Below are 20,846 nucleotides of genomic sequence, written 5' to 3' on the forward strand. Positions count from 1 at the left end.
ATCCTAAACTCAATAGGATGTCAGACATTCTCAATTTATTGAGCAAATTTGCATATTTTACACCATTTAGAGGCCATTTACCACGACACACGTCTCCAGCAGAGTGAATGAGACGAAACCGTAAAGCCTCTGAGATTTATTACCAAAACGTTTCTGTAAGTCAAACACACAGTCTCCAATCTGCTCCAGGCTTTAATGTGAGGTCCATGCCTGGAGATCTCTACAGTCACAGCATCTCACTGATCATCATCTGTGAAAGCCAGCATACATTCTTCATGGGTGTTGGTTCTACAAAGTATTAAAAAGAAGTATGAGATTTAATTAGCGGTTGTTCTTTAAGGAGACACAAAGAGAGATTTGTTTGTCCTTTGGCAACATCTGAGACAAATTCGCACTGGAAAAGGTCAACATGCGAGCAATGAATCTCTCATTTCCTCATTCATATAGTAAAATTTCAGCCAAACAGATTAAAAAAACTGTAAAAGAAGACAGAATTAGAAAAGAAGTTTTGGATTTTATTTCCCCTTTGGATGAAAGCAGTAGTCATTTTCTCATAACCTATGAAGTAAATACTGGTAATTAAATTTTACAGTTGCAGTGGTGCAAAAAATCCACAAAAGACACAAATTGGCCTGTCGAGATATTGAGACATGATTAGGCAGCTGCATATATTTTATACTCCTATCAATTATTAGACCAGGTTTGCAGCTACAATTCAGTTTTTCAGGTTTTTTTTCCAAATGCTTTCTTTTATTTTGCACACAAGCATTTTTTTAAATTGAGAAAAATGCAACAAATTTGTAGTTTCTTCCACTGAGGAGCACAAACTGTAACAACAGCAACCTCAGCCACTCATCCTCCTATAGCATCTTCTTCTTATTGATGTAATGGATGTGTCCTTGTAGGGTCTTTTCTCTTTTTGCTCATGTTTCCTCAGGGAAGATGATGGTTGTTGTGCTCCTAATGGCAGCACAACATCCAGAGGCGATGGATCACAGCAGCCTTGGAGCAGCCTTGGAGCAGCCTTTCAGCCTCATGTTATACAATGCTGGGAGTATTGACTCACTGTGTCACCGATTATTATAAACCCAGATTAATAGACAGTAAGTTTTCAGCTCCAGGCAGGGAGGGAAATGCTGAAAGAATGACGGTTTGCTGCATGTTTGAGTTGAATAATAGAGTTGTGACAGCTTATCAGACTTTGATATACAGTAAAGCATGCAGTTCCAATTTCAGCTTGTCCCCTCAGAGAAATCTTTGAGCTGTTTTTCTTACAACATAAAGACTGCTTTGAATACTAAACCGGCTTTCCCTCATGTATGTTACTGATGTTTTCAAATGACAATAAAGACTTGTTTTTAAGTATTCTTTGGTTTGTCAAAAATTCAATATGTTTTTTATGCAGCGCCGTAATAACAGAGATTTATTTTCACTTTGCTGCTGCTGTCTGTGTAAAAAGGCTGTTAATGATACCCCACAGTGGAGATGCACACAGCTGTGGGAGTGTCTTGGATTTGGCTTCGCTTCATGTGTCTGTGCCTAATAATAACAAGAGGCACCTGTAAGCATCAAGGCCAGGGATGAGCAGTCCCGCTTCTGAAATATTCAAACAGTTTAAATCTCAAATGAACTCCCTCCTGTTATGTAACCATGCCAAGGTTTTCGCCTCAAAGGTTAGAGACCCGAAAGGCTTAACATCATTTAGCTGTGTTAATTTATTCACTGTTTGCGAGTCTGTGAAATTAAATTGAAATAGTGTTTTGAATTCCTCTCACATTACATTGCTTCAGCCTAAATGCTTGAGGGGAAGTAATTGAATTTTGAACAGTGGTTATTGTCATGCCAGTGGGAATTAATTATTCTGCGGCACAGAAAATAGCTACATTTTTCAGGGCTTCAAGGTCCGGAATCATTAATCTTTTTTTATCTTATCATCCTTTCCGATTTAAATTTTGTTCTTTGCCTTTAAAGATGACCATACCCAGAGTTTTGATGTGCTTTTTATGAAAACTTTACATTCAAATAAACTACCAAACACATTTCCCACCAGCATCAGTTGACATTTTTTGGGCTGCATCAGTCGGTAACCCTCTCTCACACACTCCCGATGGGTCCAGTCTTCAAAGATTATTCTTCAGCATGTGCTCACCTCTCTCACTGATGCATCACATTTAAAGGTGTAATTTGACTGGATTTCAGGTCGTCGTGTTTCTCAGCAGCACGCTTGCTTCGCTGCGTGTGGAACTGACTGCCAGCTTAATTAAAGGTTGTCTGGCGGTGGACAAAGATCGTCTGCCTGCACTCCAGTAACAGTGGTTCTGGTTGAGTGTTCTCTGATTCAGTGTTTCCTCTCATCTTCCCTTAGTGTCCCAAAGGCGTAGTCTGCATCCCTCTGGTGACTGATAACTAGATGTTTCAGTAGCTTCCCAAGCTTCTTACCCAATGCTCAGGGGTGGTTTATGTTTTTTTATTTTTTTACTTACATAAATTTTCCACATCTTCTCGTTAATAACTATTCAGCATTTTCCCTCGTGATGCTGCCAAGTTTGTGTTTTTCCCCTGACATTGCAGACGCCTCTTCATACTTTTACATTATTTTAATAAAAACATACTTCTGCTGAAAAAAAGAAATCTATTTTTTTTTAACGTATTTACCTGCTTTCTGCCTGAGATATGTTGTTTTCTCCATCGTGGTGCAGGAGGACTTTATACTTAGTATTTTTTAGATATATAAATTGAAAATTTTTTGAGCTAGTGTCAAAAAATAAAACAAATATTGGCAAAAAGCTCAAAAAATATTAGCAAAAATAGCTGCAGCTGCACTCGCAAACCACCGTACGTGTTCTGGAGAAGCCCGGGTCACAGGGATTGATAGACAGGACGCAGTTTGAGACATAGTACATACAAAGTACTTGTCAAACACAGGTTTTATGCCTGATTTGCTTAAGGCGTGGGAAGAATTGTGCCTGTGGAAGACATATGTGTGATGCACACATAATCACTGCGTGTGACTTGCAATAACCAGTCTTGCGTGCCAGGAGTGATATTGGCTCTGCTGTATTAGCGAAGCCATTTTGTGCCATTTGTCAGTTTCTATTATCTGCCTATAGAAGTCCAACATCCTCAGTCCTTGTGGCAAAACGGTGGGAGCCTCTTCTCTTTTACAAGGCTACATGCTACAGATCAGTTCCTTCCAAGTATATAAACTGGGACTCTTGTCCCTTGTGTTGTGTGCGAGTCACATGTGTTGAGTTGAGTAGGTAGAAAGTCAGATATTCTTCTGACTTGCAGGTCACACAAATGGCGAGTGTGGAGTACTTGTACAGTACTTCTGATGCACATGAATCGTACCATGACCATGCATCTGACAGTCATCACAAAGCCCCCTGCAGTGCTCCTGACTTGGTTCAGGCATATACAAGAGGTGCAGGTTCTTACAGACCATATGTGTCCTTGTTTCACAAGACTCAGAGAATTTGCATGTGCAGAATTCCCAGTCTGCAACCTTCTAGTGGGTTAAACACATGCACGTGACGTGCAAGTTTCAAGCACAATTATGCCTAATTTCTCCCCATAGATTATCCTGAGTAGCACTTATGGCAGGTTATGAGGGAGCCTTCTGACTGCTTTTATTTCTATAGTCTTGTAAATAAGTACGTATATAAGTATGCCTTTTTTCCCCACGTAGATGAATTGGCTGCACAAAAATAGTTTTGTGCAAATGTTTTGAGCCATCCCTTGTTTCTTTATAGTTTGCTTCAAAAGAGCCAGACTCTCCTGTAATCTTTCTTGTGCAACATTTCTTCAACATTTTTGAAACTCTTTCACAGTTTTTCTTTAAAAAACAAACAAACAAACACAAGTTACTGTTCATATATCTGAAAAAAAAATGCTAGATTTGCCAAAAGCTAGTTATTGATGAAAACCACTTTTAAACCTAGAAGAAAGTCGGGCTCCTTGAAAAAGCAAAGTAGCCAGAAGTTAGGGGTTGTTTTTAAAATGTCTTCTCCTAGATGTAAACATTTCATTCCAAGGTAATGAAAACATAATCATTTGAAATTAAAATTTAAGCAGAATTTTACTTTTTAAAATTCTTTTTTATTAAAATTGTTTTCTTTGTGTAGGACATTAATCTTTTTAGGAAGAATATTGCTTCAACCAAAACAGAGTAAATTACATTAAATGTTCTAGCTTTGTCTTGTGTGTCTTTCCCTGAAAATCCATCTCTGTAGGTGGAGAGCTTATTTCCATAAAACCAATCAAAATGTTTTTTTTTGGTTGTTTTTTTTTTCAAAATATTGTTTGAGGCATTCACCTCTTCTAAACACAGGGGACACTAAATTAATTTACAAAAAAAAAAAAAACTAGTTTAGAAAAGTGCACCTCCATCCTTCATCTCTCAGTGTCATCCAAGCGTCCTGAAAAAAAACAAAACAAAATATTCACAATCAAATGAGGTCATGAACCAGCAGCAGCATAAAAAATCCAGTTCATAATGGACTAAAAATGTACTTCAAATGTTATACACACATTTGGGCTTCTTCTTGTTGGTTAAGTCGTGCATAATTCACACTTAGGACATTTTAACTGCAAGAATTATATTGAGCATAAGATGAGCTTTTTGTTTCAAAGTTCATGTGGTTAACTAGGAAACTAAAACAAGATGAAGCTATTGTTAAATAGCTTCTGACCAAGTTTCTGATTTTGTTTTTGTTGTTGCTTCAAGCAACTCAAGTGTAGTTTCTGCTTTAGGAGAAAAACACTCAATAATGTGTGTTCTTTTCAATGTAAAACTCACAAACTATGTTACTGAGGAATTAAAAATTAATTGTACTAGATCCTATTTTCTACAGTCAGCACTGTTTGACCTCATTATAACCTTTGACCTCTCGCAGCTCGGGTCCAACCAAGCAGAAACTCGTTGTTTTGATTTACTGGTTTCTTCACTTACTTCACAGCACGATGACGGGGTGTGTCCTGATGAAATACAGTGCACTCAAAGGGTGGTCAGTTAAAGCGATTAAAAGCGCAAACAACCTCAGTACGTGCGAGACGAAGCAACAAAACAAATCACAGGCTCTTCTGACATCTTTATTTTTCAGCTCACAAACAGCTGAAACTTTGAAGAAGTTGGTTGTGAATTTATCTCTCTGCCAGCCGCTTCATCATCCACGACCCATTCATTATTGATGGCTGCTAAGTAAGCTAGTCTTAGAGCAGCAAAGCATGAGGCTGCCTGCGGTTTAATCTCCATATTAAGGAGCAAAGAAAAGGTCAGTCCAACAACACCTAAACAGTAACTGACAGGTCAGGAGGATGATGGAGGGTGAGAACAGAGAGAAGGTCAGTAATCCAGTTAAATACCAGACAGCTGTGAGGCTGAAACTGTTGAAATGTGCAGATTGGGAGGGAAGAGAGAGACTAATGTTGAAGGTGAGTCGTGCAGAAAGCGTTACTTACCTGGGCGTGCACACATTTGCTGCAGCGCTGTTGGAAAAGGTGGTTTATGTAGAAATAGTAAAAGTTAAAATGCACTTTTGCGTGCATTTTAAAGGAGGCATGTTTGCCTGGAGAGAAAAACAACATTTTTTATTTTAGCAGGAAGTTTTACTTTCAGTTTGACAATTTCAGGTCTGAAAACACAACAAATGCAATAACAGTAGCATTTTTTTGTAGGAATAAATATCGCCTTCTAACTTGTACGCCAAAGTTTTACATAAAGATTTTGCTGGATCTGTTAGAGGTCAGAGTATGTATGGGGGTGACTCTCAGCTACTATCACCCCAAATTTTATCTCAATATCTGTAAAATTGACCAACTTATAACCATTCCTATGGTTGCAAAAGACAATTAGCTGTGACAGCCACCTTGAATCAGCTTAACTTTAAAAGTTAATCACTTATAGATGTCCATCCAATGAATACTAAGAGTTTCATTAAAATCTGTTTACTTGTTTATGAGATATTTTGCTAACAGACAGACGAATGAACACACACCAATGCAAGCAGTTACATGATTGCCCATCTTCCAACACTGAGGGAAATAACTCAACAAGAGGAACAAGAAGGACAATTTTTGTTTAGAAAAATGCATACACACACCAAATACGTTTCTGAAAACCCAAGTGCAGCCTAAGTGTATCGATGCAGTTGTGTGGATTACAGCTGAATTAAATGAGAAAGTCGTAAATGAACATAAAAATTGAATATTTAGTAAATTTACATTTGTCTTCTCTCGTGTGCAGATCCATCGGTGCATCACAGGCAGAAGACGGTGGTGACGGACATGTGCTACCCGGCAGAGATATCCAGCCTGATGGACTTTGGCACTCCAGACTGCTCGCTGGGCAAAGGTACAATGTTGCTGGAAATTACATGGCGTTGCCCTGGTGACAGCAGGAAGTGAGCGTGGTGATATATCCTGGCAGTTAAAAGGACACCGGGCTGTCATCTTGACTTGCGAGGTGAACACCGGAGCAAAGGCCCCGCGCGGGCGAGAACAATCAGATAACAGCTCTTGGTATCTGGCCACGAGGCCCTTAGCTTTCACCGCGGGCCCTCGTTTATCTCAGCTGAAAGCCTAATACGTCCTGTCACCCCGTTCGCTGTGTCATATTGATTATGAGACTTCCACAGAAAAGAAATCTACTTAGCAAATTGCTTCGGAGTTGACTGAAATGCATCACTCTCGAGTTGCATTGTAATGTGCAATTATGGCTTTGCAACAAGATCACTTATCTTCTACAATCACCACCATCGGTCTGAGGAACAGGCTGGAGTAGCTCAGGATGATGGTCTCTTTTCATTTTTTTTCTGTGCATAAGTGACCAGCATCATATCACAGAAGATCATGATGTCCATTGATTACATTTGTTTTGTTGCTCAGTCTTTAAGCTGCGAGTCCATTCTTCCTTTCATCATGCCGCTGCTCTTCTTTGCTGCTCTGTGTTAGTAATTCGTTTTGCTTAGCCTCTTAAAGCAGACAGATCACTCTTAAAGGACGATCGGGCAAGCATTTCTTTTATTTCCATCAAGACTGAGCAGCTGTGACCCCAGAAGCACACTTTTCCCTTCTCCCCTGCTGCCCGTCATTGCTTTCATTGCTTCAGTCTTCCCTCCTCCTCCTCACACTTCCTCACCTCCTCCTCCTCCTCCTCCTTCTGTAGGCCGAGGATAAAATATTTTAATAGTGCTCTCTTATTGACACACTGCAGCAGCAGTGTTAATGCAGACTGACAGGTCAACCCTGTGCAGCGGGTAGAAAGGAGAGCAGAGACGGGGGGAAAGCGAAGGTTTTTCAGGCTTTAATGTGAGCAGAGCAAATGAATGACACAGTGATCCAGAGAGCTGAGCTGAAGAATAAGAACACTGAGGAGTGGAAAATTTCAGACTGGGGAGGTGTAAGGATAAAAGAAATACTGTGAATACAATTCAGAGCACCTTAAAGACCAACTTCAGCGTGACTTTAAAATTTTGAAGTGCTTCATTTGATCTAAAATGTCTGTATTCGAACAAAGCTGCAGACGAGGTAAAAGCAGCAGAGGATTATTAAAATAAAATCATAGCAGCAAGGACACGGGATATTTTACTGCAATGTCTTTAAAGGCCGTATTCATCTTTCTTTTATTATTTTTAGCAATGCTTTATGTTCTCTACACAAGGAGTAATTAAAATGCCTGCATTTTTCTATCATTTTTATTAACAGTCAGATCAGAAAAAGTTAATATTAATGTTCAGTTTGAGGGGGTAAAACGTTAAAATGTAACATAATCAAAAATAATCTAACTGCATTTTCACCTACAGAAACATATAAATCAAATCACTGAAAAAATACATGATAAATTGATTTCTCTTACAAGTAGAATTTGAGCTAAAACTAATTCTGGTGTTAGAAAAAGTATTTATTTTCTAATTGTTTTGTTTTAAATATTTAGCTGTATGAAAATATTTTGATATAAAGGATGTCAAAGAGGACGAAAAAGAAAACTAGACAGTTTTTCTTGTGTTTTCTGCACAGTATTTTTATCTCTTGTCCTCATTTCACAAATGGAGACAATATCCCACATTCTGATTGGCTGTGTGTTTTTTTTACCAGCTGGACTGAAGCTTTCAAAAAATTTGATTTATATCCAATGGCTGCAGGGAAAAAAAAAGGCAGGAAAGACTATAATCACAGGAAATGTGTTTCATGTAAATCAAACTTCAAACATCTGAGTCGAGTGCAGGTCCACTTCTGATTGTTTTTGGTACCTTTTGTATCTACACTCAAATAAAGGAAGAATCTAGAAAAACTGTGCAGATGTCATAAAAGCTCCCACAAAAAAATAAAGATCAGTGCACTTCTGCTAAAATCAAACAATGTCAGACAGAAAAGGTAGCAGCAGCTGAAATAACCAGCATTCGTCACACAGTGATACAAACCAGACACTGAATTTTGGTTTTGAAAAAGAAATCTGTTTATATCCACTTTTTTATTACCTTTCAGCGCAGCCAGCATGCCTCACATCCTCCCTTCCCCTCAAACGTTATATCTGTTGGTTGGAATGTGGTTAACCGAGTATGGGAGGGTGGAGGAGGCGTTTTAACTTAACTGGTCTACAAACTAGTTTCATGGATGTCTAACTCAGAACCAGGTGACTTTTGTGAATGAGGTTTTTTTTTTAATCAAGTTTCTTAACTGAACTGTAAACACTGAAGATCAACTGAATAAAGAATTCACCAAAATGAATCTTTTAAAGTCCTCTTGTATGTAGATAAATGACAAAGGCACAACTTTGTCATTTATCTAGATAATTTTACCCAGCATTGTCTTAATGTGGGCTGCTTGGTGGAGCAGTTGGTTAGTACCACTGCCTTGCAGCAATGAGGTCACAGGTTTGACTCCCAGCTGGGGTCTTTGTGTGGGGTTTGCATGTTCTCCTCAGGCATTCATGGGTTTTCTCCTGGAACTCCAGTTTCCTTCTGCAGACAAAAAACACGCATGTTAGGTTGATTGACATCTTTAATTTGGGGTACATTGAGTTTTAAAAAAAATGGATGGACTGACAACATACAACTACTTTTATTTTACTTTACCATGTAGGATAATAAGTCCCGTTCTTTTCATTCTTTATCAGTTCCAACAAGATTTTCACAAAGGAACCTACCTGTGAATCATGGCTTTGGATTTTGTGTTTTTGAGCAATTCTCCTCTCCTTGGTCCTCTGTCCTTCTCAGGCCTTTTGGGACAGTTCAAGTTTTCTGAGACTGATATCCACGTTTCGAGCAAATGGAGAAGAGAGGAGACCAGGAAGCACAAAACAGGCAAATGAAAAGTCCACGAGCTTTGTAGAACGATAGGACTTTCTCGACATGCAACAAAGAACTTGTATCAACTTGTAATGAATGATGGTCCATCCGCCTACCTTCCAACGTTTAAAAAGGAGAGTTGCTTGACAGAAAATACAGTTCTTCTACTAAGAAGCTGTAATTATCTGCTGCTGGTTAACACACTGTTAAATGACATTAAGCAGGTGAAGAAATACAGTTCTATGTTGACAGGAAATTTTGCAATCCGTTTAAATGTTAGTCTCCGTGTAAAAAAAAAGGACAAAAAAAAATCAAGTTGTGCAAATAAAAGAATGTGCAGTAATGAGCAGTGTGAGAAAACATGCTTTTTGAGATATCTGGATTAGATTATAATCCTTGATAATAACTGGAGCTGATGTTGCAACATTTTGTCTCATCGCAGATCAGTCAGAGAGAAAAACGAGTCTGCTGGTAATCCTCGAGCTGTCTCTGTGATTGACATATCCATTGACTCATGTGACAAGAATTTGGTTAGATCACATTTGATCTTCAAGCAAAACTAAAGAGCTAAACCTCTGACAGGCAGGATAAATGACACGGCTGCTCTGAACTGCCGTGGTTAGATACAAGAGATTTCACTCAGGTATCTGTTGTACACGCTTAAAAAAATGATGTCTCTGCTTCAGTATTCTAGTTGTGCTTCTCGTGTGCTTATAAAACCGCAAACTCCATTACAAGTTTTTATCTAGGTGGGCCCTGCAGACTGAATTAATTTCCTTCAAACTACCTGCCTGTACCTGCCTTAGGCGTGAAAGAGGTAAAATGGCACAGCAACAACCTTATTTGCTCTGTCCACTCACATCCGACTTCTCATCTAACATGACCCAGACTGCCCTGAGTCAGCACACAGCAGCGGAGCGATCAAATGCCTGCAGGGTTTAAGATAACATGGGAAGTCCAGATTATTAAACACATCTCAGCGTGGAGAGGTACGGCAATTTGGTTTAAAAGCGTGAACTTTCATATCCCTTATGATCCATTTATTAATACATTTACTCTGCAGTCTGCACACGCAGCACTTACAGCACAGTCATGGTTTGAGTTTTATCTTCTCAAGCCTAAAAAACACACGTAACCATTTCAGACTCAGAGGGGCGGTTTAAAAGGGTGTGATTTTCTCTCTGTGGGGGAGAAATGTTTCAAACGCTGGCCTCTATTAGCTGTTTTAGCCATCAGGTGGAGTGAGAGCTCCACACCTGGTTTGTTACCTGAGGCTTCAGGTGCACTTTGTGTTCCCCTCCCCCTCATCCTTTGCCTGCACGCTCGGGAATGGGGGCAAGCAGAAGTGGGCGAGTTGTCCTGGCTACCTACGGGTGTGTCCTGAACAGGTACACAGAGAGAGGGGGGGGGGGGGGGTGCAGAGAGGGTGGCCCATTGAGAGGCAAAATAAAAGAAAGGAGCTGGGAGGGCAGCTCAGTGGCTCCCAGGGGACACACTTCCTTGTTACCTGCTCGGGTGGAGCCACAGAGAGCAGAGCTGGGAGCGGCTGGTTTCCTGTGGCGTTGGGTACAGTTTGAATGGTGTCAGCTCTGGAACAGACGTATATCTGTGTGTGTTTCTTTTTTTTTTTCTTCCTTTTTTTTGTTCCTTGCTATGAGAGCTCACACCACGTCTGACAGTGGAGTCAAACGGAGCTTGTGCCGAGCAGCACATGAGGTCTGAGAAGGAGGAGGCCGGTGAGTTACTGACAGAAAAGTGGTGAAAGAGGCTGTTTGTGAGTTGTACAAAAAAGCAGGTTTCAACCGGGGGGGGAGTGAGTTTTTATGTCAAGTGGATTTAATGCTTGTCTACATTATACAACGGAGGTTTTAACCTCCTCGTGTTAGTCATGATTTGTTAAATCAATACGTTCAGCAAATATATTCGGAGTCATACTGAGGTTTAATTATCAGGAACTTGTGTTTTTGTATTGTCATTGTTAAATTGAAAACTAAGGTTTCCTCACAACTGGAATCAGGTTTTGAAATGAAACCCACTGTATGGCGTCAACTAGTAACCACTTTCAAGGCAGATTAATCAAGTTATGATTTTGTGATTATCCATAAAACTTACTGGTCAACAAAATGTCAGCTGTAGTAACACAAGATCAAGCATTATAGCTTTAAATACCTACTGACTGAGTTTTTATTAGGGGGATTTTACTGAAGAGATTTCAAATATATTTTACACTTTTTACATTTGTAAATCATCTCTTGTCACTCTTTATCTTAAGTGCTCCATATATGCCTTTTCATGCCATCCCAAAGAGCACAACGTGCTCTGTTTTGTCAGCTTAATGATAGGGGAGGGCAGCCAGCTTTTATTTCTTTGTGTTAGTGTTTGACAAGCCAACAAACAGGCAATATGGGGTACAGTTGAAGAGTCGAAAAGAAATAAACCCCCCTATAGTCTTTTCTAAAGCTGGTTTTTTTCATGGCTTTGGAACGTTGTGTTAAATGTAAATATAAACAGAATGCGATGATTTGTAAATCTCATAAGCCCCAATTTTATTCACAGTGAAACACAATAAACATACCAAATGTTTAAATAGGAAAGTGCACCATTTTTGGGATGAAATTAGGTAATTTAGAATTTTATGTCAGCAACACATCTAAAAAAATCTTGGGACAAGACTATGTTTACCTCTGTGCAGCATCCATTTTCTTTTACTAAGAGTCTGTAGATATTTAGGAACTGAGGAGAGCAGTTCATGGAGGGGAATGTTGTCCCGTTCTGGTCAGATTTAGGATTCTAGTTGTTCAGCAGTCCTGGGTCTCCTTTGATGGATTTTTCATTTCATGATGCACCAAATGTTTTACCTCAAAGTCTGTTTTAATGGATACAGTATGAGGTTAAGCGTTGTCTTGCTGAAATATGAAAGGCTTTCTCTGAAAAGATGTCTGGATGGCAGCAAATGTTGTTCTAAAGCCGGTGTATACTGTTCTTCATTTATGGTGCCTTTCCAGATGTTTAAGCTGCCCATGTACCCCCATACCATCAGAGAGGCAGGCTTTTGAAGCCTGATAACAGGCTGGATGCTTCAATTTTAAAATTTCGACTCATCAGACCACCGAACAGTTTTCCACTTTGCATCAGTCCATTTTTAATTTGCTTTTGCCCAGAGAAGATCCTCGTTCCTCTTACTAACCTAACTCATTTAAAATTCTTTGCAAAATTGTCTTCCAGCTGTTTTTTATTCATACCTCTTACTTTTACATCCTTTTGTTGCCCCCGATCCAACTTTTCTGAGATGTGTTGCTGCTATAAAATTCAAAATTACCTTATTTTTTCCGTAAAACAAGACAGTTTCTTAGTTTCAACATTTAATGTTTATTATGATTAAAATATGGGTTTAGGAGATTTGCAAATCATTGCAATCTGTTTGTATTTATATTTTACACAATGTCATAACTTTTTCTGACTTGGGGTTGTAATAGAAGATAAGGGCAAAAAAACTTGTTTACCAAGATTAGTAAAAATAACTACGCTGTCACAAAAACTGATAAAATTTGACTAAGTTATGAATAATAATCTGAAATCTTTTTTTAAGCAAATGCATTCTAGAGCGAGCAAAGTTACAGTTTATTTCTCCCTCTTCAAGATTTAAATGTAAAAGAGAAACCCACAGAAGTTAAAGATGTCACCGCTCGTTTACACTCCCCCTTTTGTCCTTTTGGTTTTTTCCACGGATCTGTCTTATTACAACTGTATGAAACGTCCATCAAAAATGATGAGCCGCTATATCTCATAGTAAAGGAGACAATGAATGAAACACTGAAGTTTTTGTTTTAACGATTCAGAGAATATGACCAGCTCTTATCATATCTGTCAGCACTAAACAGGTAAGAGCCTTTAGAAGGAAACCACTAATCATGTCTGACTCACACACGTTTGTCCCAATCGGTTTTTCTGTTATGTCATCAAAAACCCATTGGTTGCAAAAGAGGACACACAGGTAGTTCAGTAATATCTCTGGTAGAAAATGTTCTCTCGGTTTGAACTTCAAGTTCTGTAACTTTTGCAGTTTTTTTTAACAAAAAGCAAAAACACACAGGAGTAAAGGTAGAAAACCCCAAAACAGTGGCGACGGGGTTTTATTTTGCATTTAATTTTACAGCCCTTTACTGTAAAAGTGTCTTATAGATTGTTGTTTTAAGAACTAAATGCTGACCTGACCTACATGTAGATCTGCTGACTGACATATTCATATGGATGATCTCTTAATCTCCTATAAGCATGAACGGAGTGATGTTGGTCTAATTCGGACATAATTCAGACAGAAGCTTTCCTATAAACTGAAAGAAAATGATACAGAGGGGCAATAATAGTAAGTGCTTTTAGGGACTGTGGAAACTATATACATCTTTAATTACATGATACGTCATTAAAGAAAATGTTTGAGAAGCTTTGAGTTTCTGAATTGTATTAAATCTCTTTGGAGGATCCTCTTCAGCTGATGACCTTTTGGTTTTTTTAGTTGCTGAGATGTCATGCTTGCTGCAGCTGGTGAACTCTGAACCCTGGGGTCATCAGGAAATAATGAGTTGGCTCAGTTGCACAGATGGTGCTGTCGCGTTTAACGTCACACTCATGGTTTCGTTTCAGAGTTCCTCTCCAGCGCCCTGTGTGGCACATCTTTGAGGCTTTGTTCAGGCTTTAAATGTGCTTTAAATGGTTTTTATCTCTTCCTTAAGGCATTTGAAAAGTCATAAACAAACATAAGTAGTACATTTTGCTTTTATAAACAGCCCTCACATGAATTGTTGGGGATTATTCTGCCTGAGGACACGTGGGAGCTCGTGTATCAAATTTATTTAGGTTTCAGTTTTCTATAAACTAGATTTTTCTGTGTGTGACAGTTGTTTAGCCTCTTCTGCTGATTCCAAACAGAGAACAAGCATTGTGCCATTTTGGTCTTCAATGAACCTTACTCTTCTATTGAGTTATAATCAGTCAACTGTTTTATTTAAGTCTTACATGTGATATGCTTAAATGCTACATTTTGTCTTTAAAACCAAGAAACGTGTGATTTTCTACATGCACCAGACTGTTTCTGCTGTATTTTCTGACTTTAAAACCACGGCAAATTGTTTTAAAACTGTTTGTATCCAGTTGAGACGCATAGGATTGGAGATGGCTCCAGCTGCAAACGTACCATGAAGATATAAAGGTTGCATCCGTCTTTTAGGAGCTTCCCACACTACTACACATTTTTAGTAAAAAAATATTTTCAGCTGATTTTGCACCTCCAAACGTAAACTGAGTTTTTACAAAGAAAGACTGACATTTTTTTAAAAAAGAAATTTATTTCTGGTGGATCCTTTTGGACAGCAGATGTGGAGCTTTTTCAGAAACGTTAACGCATCAGTTTGTTTCGCTCCTGCCCACTAACTCTCTGTGACCCTAGAAACACAAACAAATATAAAGATGATTTTTACCAGTTTTTCGGCATCTGTCACACCTTTTCCTGATCCTGCCGCCGTCAAAATTTAACCATGTGCTGAAATGGTTAAAAACAGAGAAAAAACTATTATTAATATCAAAAACTAAACACTCGTTGGAAAGTTCTTTAGCTAAACGAAGCGTGATTTATATCCGTGTTTTAAAATACTGTTGATGTGGACGTTCTCGCCGCCTCGTGTCACAGTTTGGGTGTTACAATGGTGTCGAAAGAAAAAAAAAATGCTAACTGAGAAGAAATATCTGTTAAAAAATGTAGATGGAGCCTTAATCCAAATCTTGTTTCTTTGACAACATGTTCAACCGTAAGATTAGGTCTTAATTTGCTTCTTTGAAGAAAAGATTTAAAATTTAATCTCAAACTTGTCCAGAGAAACATCTCCAGAGTGTAGACAGGTAATGTGATGTTTTTAGTTTTGCCAAGGACACTTCCATATGTGGACTGAAAAAACATGGACTGGATATTTAATCCGGATTACAATATGTCTAATAAAAGATATTATATAGTATTCAGTGCTTATTGAAGACTGAGACACTATTTAAAACAACATATATTTTAGTGTTTAGACTTCCACCCATTAGGACAAATGAAAAAAGGTAAAGTTTTATTGTAATCAGAGATTGAAGGAATGCCTTTTCAGCCTCTTTTATAGCTGGATTAGTTTTCTTAACTAATGTCTTATTTAGTTTATGTAAACAAAGCCCACATTCAGAAATGATGCCAGTGTTGGTGTGGCTAAATGGGGCTCTTGACAGTATTAGAAATCTAAACAACCTTGTCCATGTTCTTTGTGCTCTTACAGCAGCACATCCTTGGCAGAGTGCCTAATCTGCACACAATAAACGTCAGAATCAATTACAGCTTTCTGCTCCTGCTATTCTTTCTCTGACCTCAGTTGTGATGTAAACCTGGGGACAATTAATTTAAAGAAGTTACTGTATTCCTAACAGACACTAGGTGTACCAATATTCAGGAATTTAGACAATTATTATTGTTTTTAATCATCTTTTGCTTCATCTTGATTAAAAATAGATGCATGACAATATTAACCAGGCTCTAAGTTTGAATCTGCGACATTTTAAAGTAACTGAAGCTCATTGGCTCATTGGAAATAAATAGAAAGTGTCAAAGGATGTTTTTTTTTTTTAATAAAATATTAGGGTTCAATCTACAAGAAAGGATGTGCACGTGACTGCTAAAAAAGTACACCGTTTTGTGGGGAAGTCCATCAGATGAAGCAATTAAATGAAGAATACAGTTTTTATGACTTTGCAACATGCCTGGATTGCTCTCCAGAATGTAGGCGAGTGTGTTTCCTTATCAGCAATAAAACAGAACTAAATGGACTGATTAAAATAAATTAACCTCTGTCGAAATGATTTAGGGAGGAAAGTCTGGAGGAGAAAAGGGAGTTCATGAGCCAAAACGTGGACGTGTTTAAACGTGATTTTACTACCAACAGAGGGAACAGAACACATTCGCATCTCTACGGCAGGATTTTATTTCCTGAAAAATACTTTAAAGTCAACATTTCCTCATTCTGTAGCACAGCAGTTTCAATATGGGGCGAAGACTGAAAATATTCTCAAATTAGTTGCATAAACGTAGAATGTTTGTCAGAATTTGACTTGAATTTTACAGAATTTTATGCATGTTTTTTAGCTCATTTTTGTTTAAACTGCTTGAATTAAGGCAAGTCTGAAGCTCACTCACTTCTCTTTCTCAAAAAAGCAAACTTTCTCACGTCAATTTCTACAGGACATAAACATCTCATAAACCTGCAGCAGTCAAAATACTCTGGGTTTATGGGTAATATAAATTTATAAGAATTAGCATCATACATCATGCAGGCTCTTTCCATAAACATCTTCCATTATAGTGTTTTCTGTCTCTCCGTATGACAGTACTTATTTGAGGAAAATATTAGATTGATAATAGATAACAGTAAAATAATATCTCAACTGACCTGATGTTTTGTCTGTAGACTATGATAATTTACCGTCGGGTAGTTAACTGTCTGCTCTGCCAGATTCAAGACGAAGGATCGTGCATCATTCAGGCAGATGTGTTTTATAAGAGGCGGTATTATATCCTGAGCACAGCAGACCTGCAGGGGTTCCTTTGGATGTAAAGTTACAGCGTTCAGACTCTGAGGGCATAAAGTGTTTGTTCTGGGCTCTTTTGAATCTTCTTGTAGCTGTGATAGCAGCAGTTTTACAGCTATTTGAGACCTCAGCGTTTTAAATTTGACTCCCACACAACGATGCAAGCTCTGTTCAATCACTGCGCCAGCTCCTGCTGCACCCATAATACAAATTAAACAATACAGACGCTGAAAATAAACCTGCTGCTCTTTTCAAAAAAGAGCCACTAATCGTTGCATCCCACCACGGAAAGCCAGCTCCTGACCACCTCTTGGTTTGAGACACAACAAGAAATCAATATCAGAGTGAATGAGTTTGTTTGTTTCTCAGCTTTCTCTCTCTTTTTTGTCAGATTTGAGTCTTAAATGGACTTTATAATTTTTTCTCCCTTCTCTCTTCACTTATGAGTTCATGTAACACATTTCATCAGTTTTACTTTTGTTCTTATCTTGGTCTCTTGATTTGTGTTAGTAGTTTAGATTCAGGCTCTCAGCCCTGGCAGCTGTTACTTATAAGTGCAGGACTTTTGGATTGAGTTCAGATTGTTATTATGTGTTATGTTGAACAGAAACATGAGAAATGTGCACAATGTTATTATGCACATATTTAAATGTTACATTTGCTTTTCTTCAAAACAGAGTTAACATCTGTGTCGTGTCATGTCAACACAACAAACCTTCAAAACTTATGAAACAGATTTTCTGAATAAAAAAATGTTTTTTGAAAAGTCATGTACAAGGGACTTAATTAAATCCTAAAGCTTTTCTTACAATTTCCTTTCCATTTCTAATAGCACCAAGTCATAAATCATAAAAGTCATAATCAGCTCATTAATAAAATTCATTCCCAAACAACTAACTAACATATTACTTCATTTTAACAAACCATGAATGTTTTGTTTAAATCCGTTTTCTTTCCAACAACTCATTTTGATGCTTTTGGGGATTTAGAGGAATTAAGAGTAAGCTTGCTAAGCAGTGTGATAAGAACTAACACACATTTTAAATTACAGACTTTTTAATCTGTGGTGTCCGAGCACTTTTGAATCAAACAAATTCAAATTCACAGTGATGTTTTAAGTCATGGATCTGTTGTGAGCTTTTTTATTATGGTAATATTATTTTAGGTCAACTCTCAGGTTTTCAAAGTTGTAATGTGATTTATTATTGTTTCAAGATATATGAGAAGACTCCTCTGCTTTCCCCTGAGTTTTAAGCTTTTCCCTTTAGGCTAAATTTATTATTACTATTCATGAGGGTGGAAATTTGCTCCAAACATCCACAAAGTTTTATAGAAAATTAGCAACTAAAGAGCTGCAGTTAAATTGTTTTCTATAATAAAATTGATTGTAAGAAATAAGGATTATATATATATATATATATATGTATATATATAAATTACTAAGCAAACCACTGCAGCCAGTGAAAACAACAACAAACAACAAATTATAGCATTTTTTTTTTTTAAAAAAAGCACCTTTCTTAAAAATGTTTCATTTTTACATGCAGGACAAAATAACTTCTTAATATGGAGCAGAACATATTAAAAAAGGATATATATATAATTATTAAAAATGGAGGTAGCGTAAAGGCTGTAATGTACTGATCTATGTGACATTTAAATAAAAAATGTTTATGAGGTGAACTTCACCCCAGTTAAAGAAAACCCATAACTTCATTTGCTGATTAGTACTAAACATAAAACTGAGGCTGATAGGACAGTCGTGAATTTTGCAAATATCTAACTAATAAGTTGGAGGAACTGAATGATGTGCTGTTGGATCATTTTGAAGAACAGGTTACTGATTTGTGTTAAACTTATGGCTACGCACCCAGTGGTGGATGAGACGGAACAGTGAAGTCCAGTCTTCTGTCAGGGCAATCCCATCTGATCTTTATACTGTAATTAATGAAGGTCGGAGCTCAGCTTACGTACTGTATGCTCCTCTCTTAATACAGAACAGATAAAGCCAGCTGTAAGCTCTCACACACACACACACACACACACAAACTAATCCGGCTGCAGCAAACATACTTCCCTACATGGACAAAGTGATGACAAGTGTGTGCTTATAATAATAAATTAGACCGTATGATAAAGAAGCTCTGCTTCCCTTCCTGCATTTCTTCAATCTTCCTCTTGAATTTATCTGCTCAGATTTACTTGAACTTAGATTAGTTCAACCACTGAAATAAAATGTATAATAAATATATTCTGATCAAATAGGCAGTATATTCTGGTCTGTTGAATATGTACTCAAACTACTGATGCTAATTAGCTTCGGTGAGTTTATCTTGCAGCTTTTTAGTTTTTCTTTTTGTTGCAGTGGTCCAGAAATAGTCTTAGTTTGGCTTTTGTTTTTCTGGACTCAGAGGAACATGTTGAAACAACCCTTTTTCACCCCTCGTTTTGGTTTTTTTGCTCTCATTTTTCTCACTTTTTACAACATTTAGCTAGTTACATGTAATTGTTACAGCTACATACTAAATATAAATCTAAATGTTAAATCTAAATGTTAAATGTTAAATCTAAATGTTGTAAAAAGTGACATCAGAAAATCAACACTACATTTTTAAACAGTGTTTGAAGCTAAATGTGACAAAATTTAGGCATGAATTTTTAGCAGAAGCTAAATGTGACAAAATTTAGGCATGAATTTTTAGCACAAGCTCCTTTACAAACGGCGCCCCATATCGTTTAACATTTATACAAAGTCTAAAAACAACAAATGAATCAACCAAAGAAAAATGAAACTGTTTCTGATTTATTTCTTTGGTTTTCAGAGTTTCCTTCTAACATGTTTGTTTCACGGAAAATGAAGCCGTTTGACTCGACTGAACAACTCGAGGTTTCTTCCAGCAGAACAGACTGAACTTGTTTTTCATATTTCCACGTATTTTCACGCCGTGGCTGCAAACGCACGAGTTTGTTGTGTTGCTTCTGACACGGTCAGTGATTTTAAACCTGCTTTAAGTCTGACAACAGCATAAAATTAAAGCGTTTAGGATTTATTCCGTTGCTAAATCCTCTTATTAGGATTTTCCTATATATTTAAGTGAAACAGATGAACGTGTGGCTCCAGTATGGGAGTTTTATTGTAGTAATGGAGGTGTCTGACCTCGCTGTCCTGCTATCAGTGTCTGTACCTGCAAGCCTGAAGAATAAAAACAGACAGCCTTATTTTCCTTGGACAGAAATAGCTGAGTGGAACAACGTCGCTCACCGTAATTACGCAGACTTTGAACTGTGGGGAAGTGAGAAGCTGGCTGAGGGGTTTTTATATTTTATTAAAAAAACATGTTATTGATACCCAAATAAAAACAGAAACTTTAAATTGTTGTGATAGCCAACAAGATTCAAGATAATTTTGCGAAATCACGTGCAAATAATTACACCTGAACAGTTTGTTCCACTTATAATCAACAAGCCTCATCTCAACGTGTGTTTTGTTGATAAACATAATCTTGATTGACTAAGTTGGACACATAATCAATTAGCTGATCTACAGAAAAGCCAGTTGCGTATTTTCCGTCTCACTGTTTGATTGTAATGCTCAGTGTCTTATTACGTTTGTCACAGTTTTGATGTTTTACACCGTTGATTTGGCCAAAACATCTAGTCTGAACAAGATGTTAGCCTGCAGACAAGAGATACAGGTTCAGAACCTGTCCTACATTTTTTCACAACCAATGGTTACAAGTTAAGAATGTATTCTTGAGTTCGTGTTCGAGCACGATTTGTCTTTTTACAAGTTTAACCACGGCTGGTCATACTACTGTTAAAAATGTCTAAGATGAACCATTTTACTAACAAAAGGGTCACAGTTCCTATTATGTTACATAAATGGTACCTACAGAAGATACAGATTTTGGCATTTTACAAATTCTATATTTGGATTGTGACACTTTTCAGAAC

The 20,846-nt window shown here is 37.6% G+C and overlaps 1 protein-coding gene across 4 annotated transcripts in view; it reads left to right on the forward strand.

Annotated features, from left to right (window-relative positions):
* The window catches only part of kaznb (kazrin, periplakin interacting protein b), a 113,676-nt gene that overhangs the window by 80,497 nt on the left and 12,333 nt on the right, over window positions 1-20,846 (forward strand). For 2 of the 4 annotated variants that reach the window (XM_017408400.3, XM_025004185.2), the window contains exon 4: window positions 6,245-6,352. In XM_017408400.3, coding sequence (XP_017263889.1) covers window positions 6,245-6,352 — 108 coding nt within the window. Of the gene's footprint in view, window positions 1-6,244; window positions 6,353-10,652; window positions 10,676-10,764; window positions 11,024-20,846 lie in introns of those variants that run through there. The other 2 variants (XM_037975239.1, XM_017408399.3) reach the window with 2 other exon arrangements.

The sequence above is a fragment of the Kryptolebias marmoratus genome, linkage group LG4, assembly GCF_001649575.2.
Source record: "Kryptolebias marmoratus isolate JLee-2015 linkage group LG4, ASM164957v2, whole genome shotgun sequence".
NCBI classification, from domain to species: Eukaryota; Metazoa; Chordata; class Actinopteri; order Cyprinodontiformes; family Rivulidae; genus Kryptolebias; species Kryptolebias marmoratus.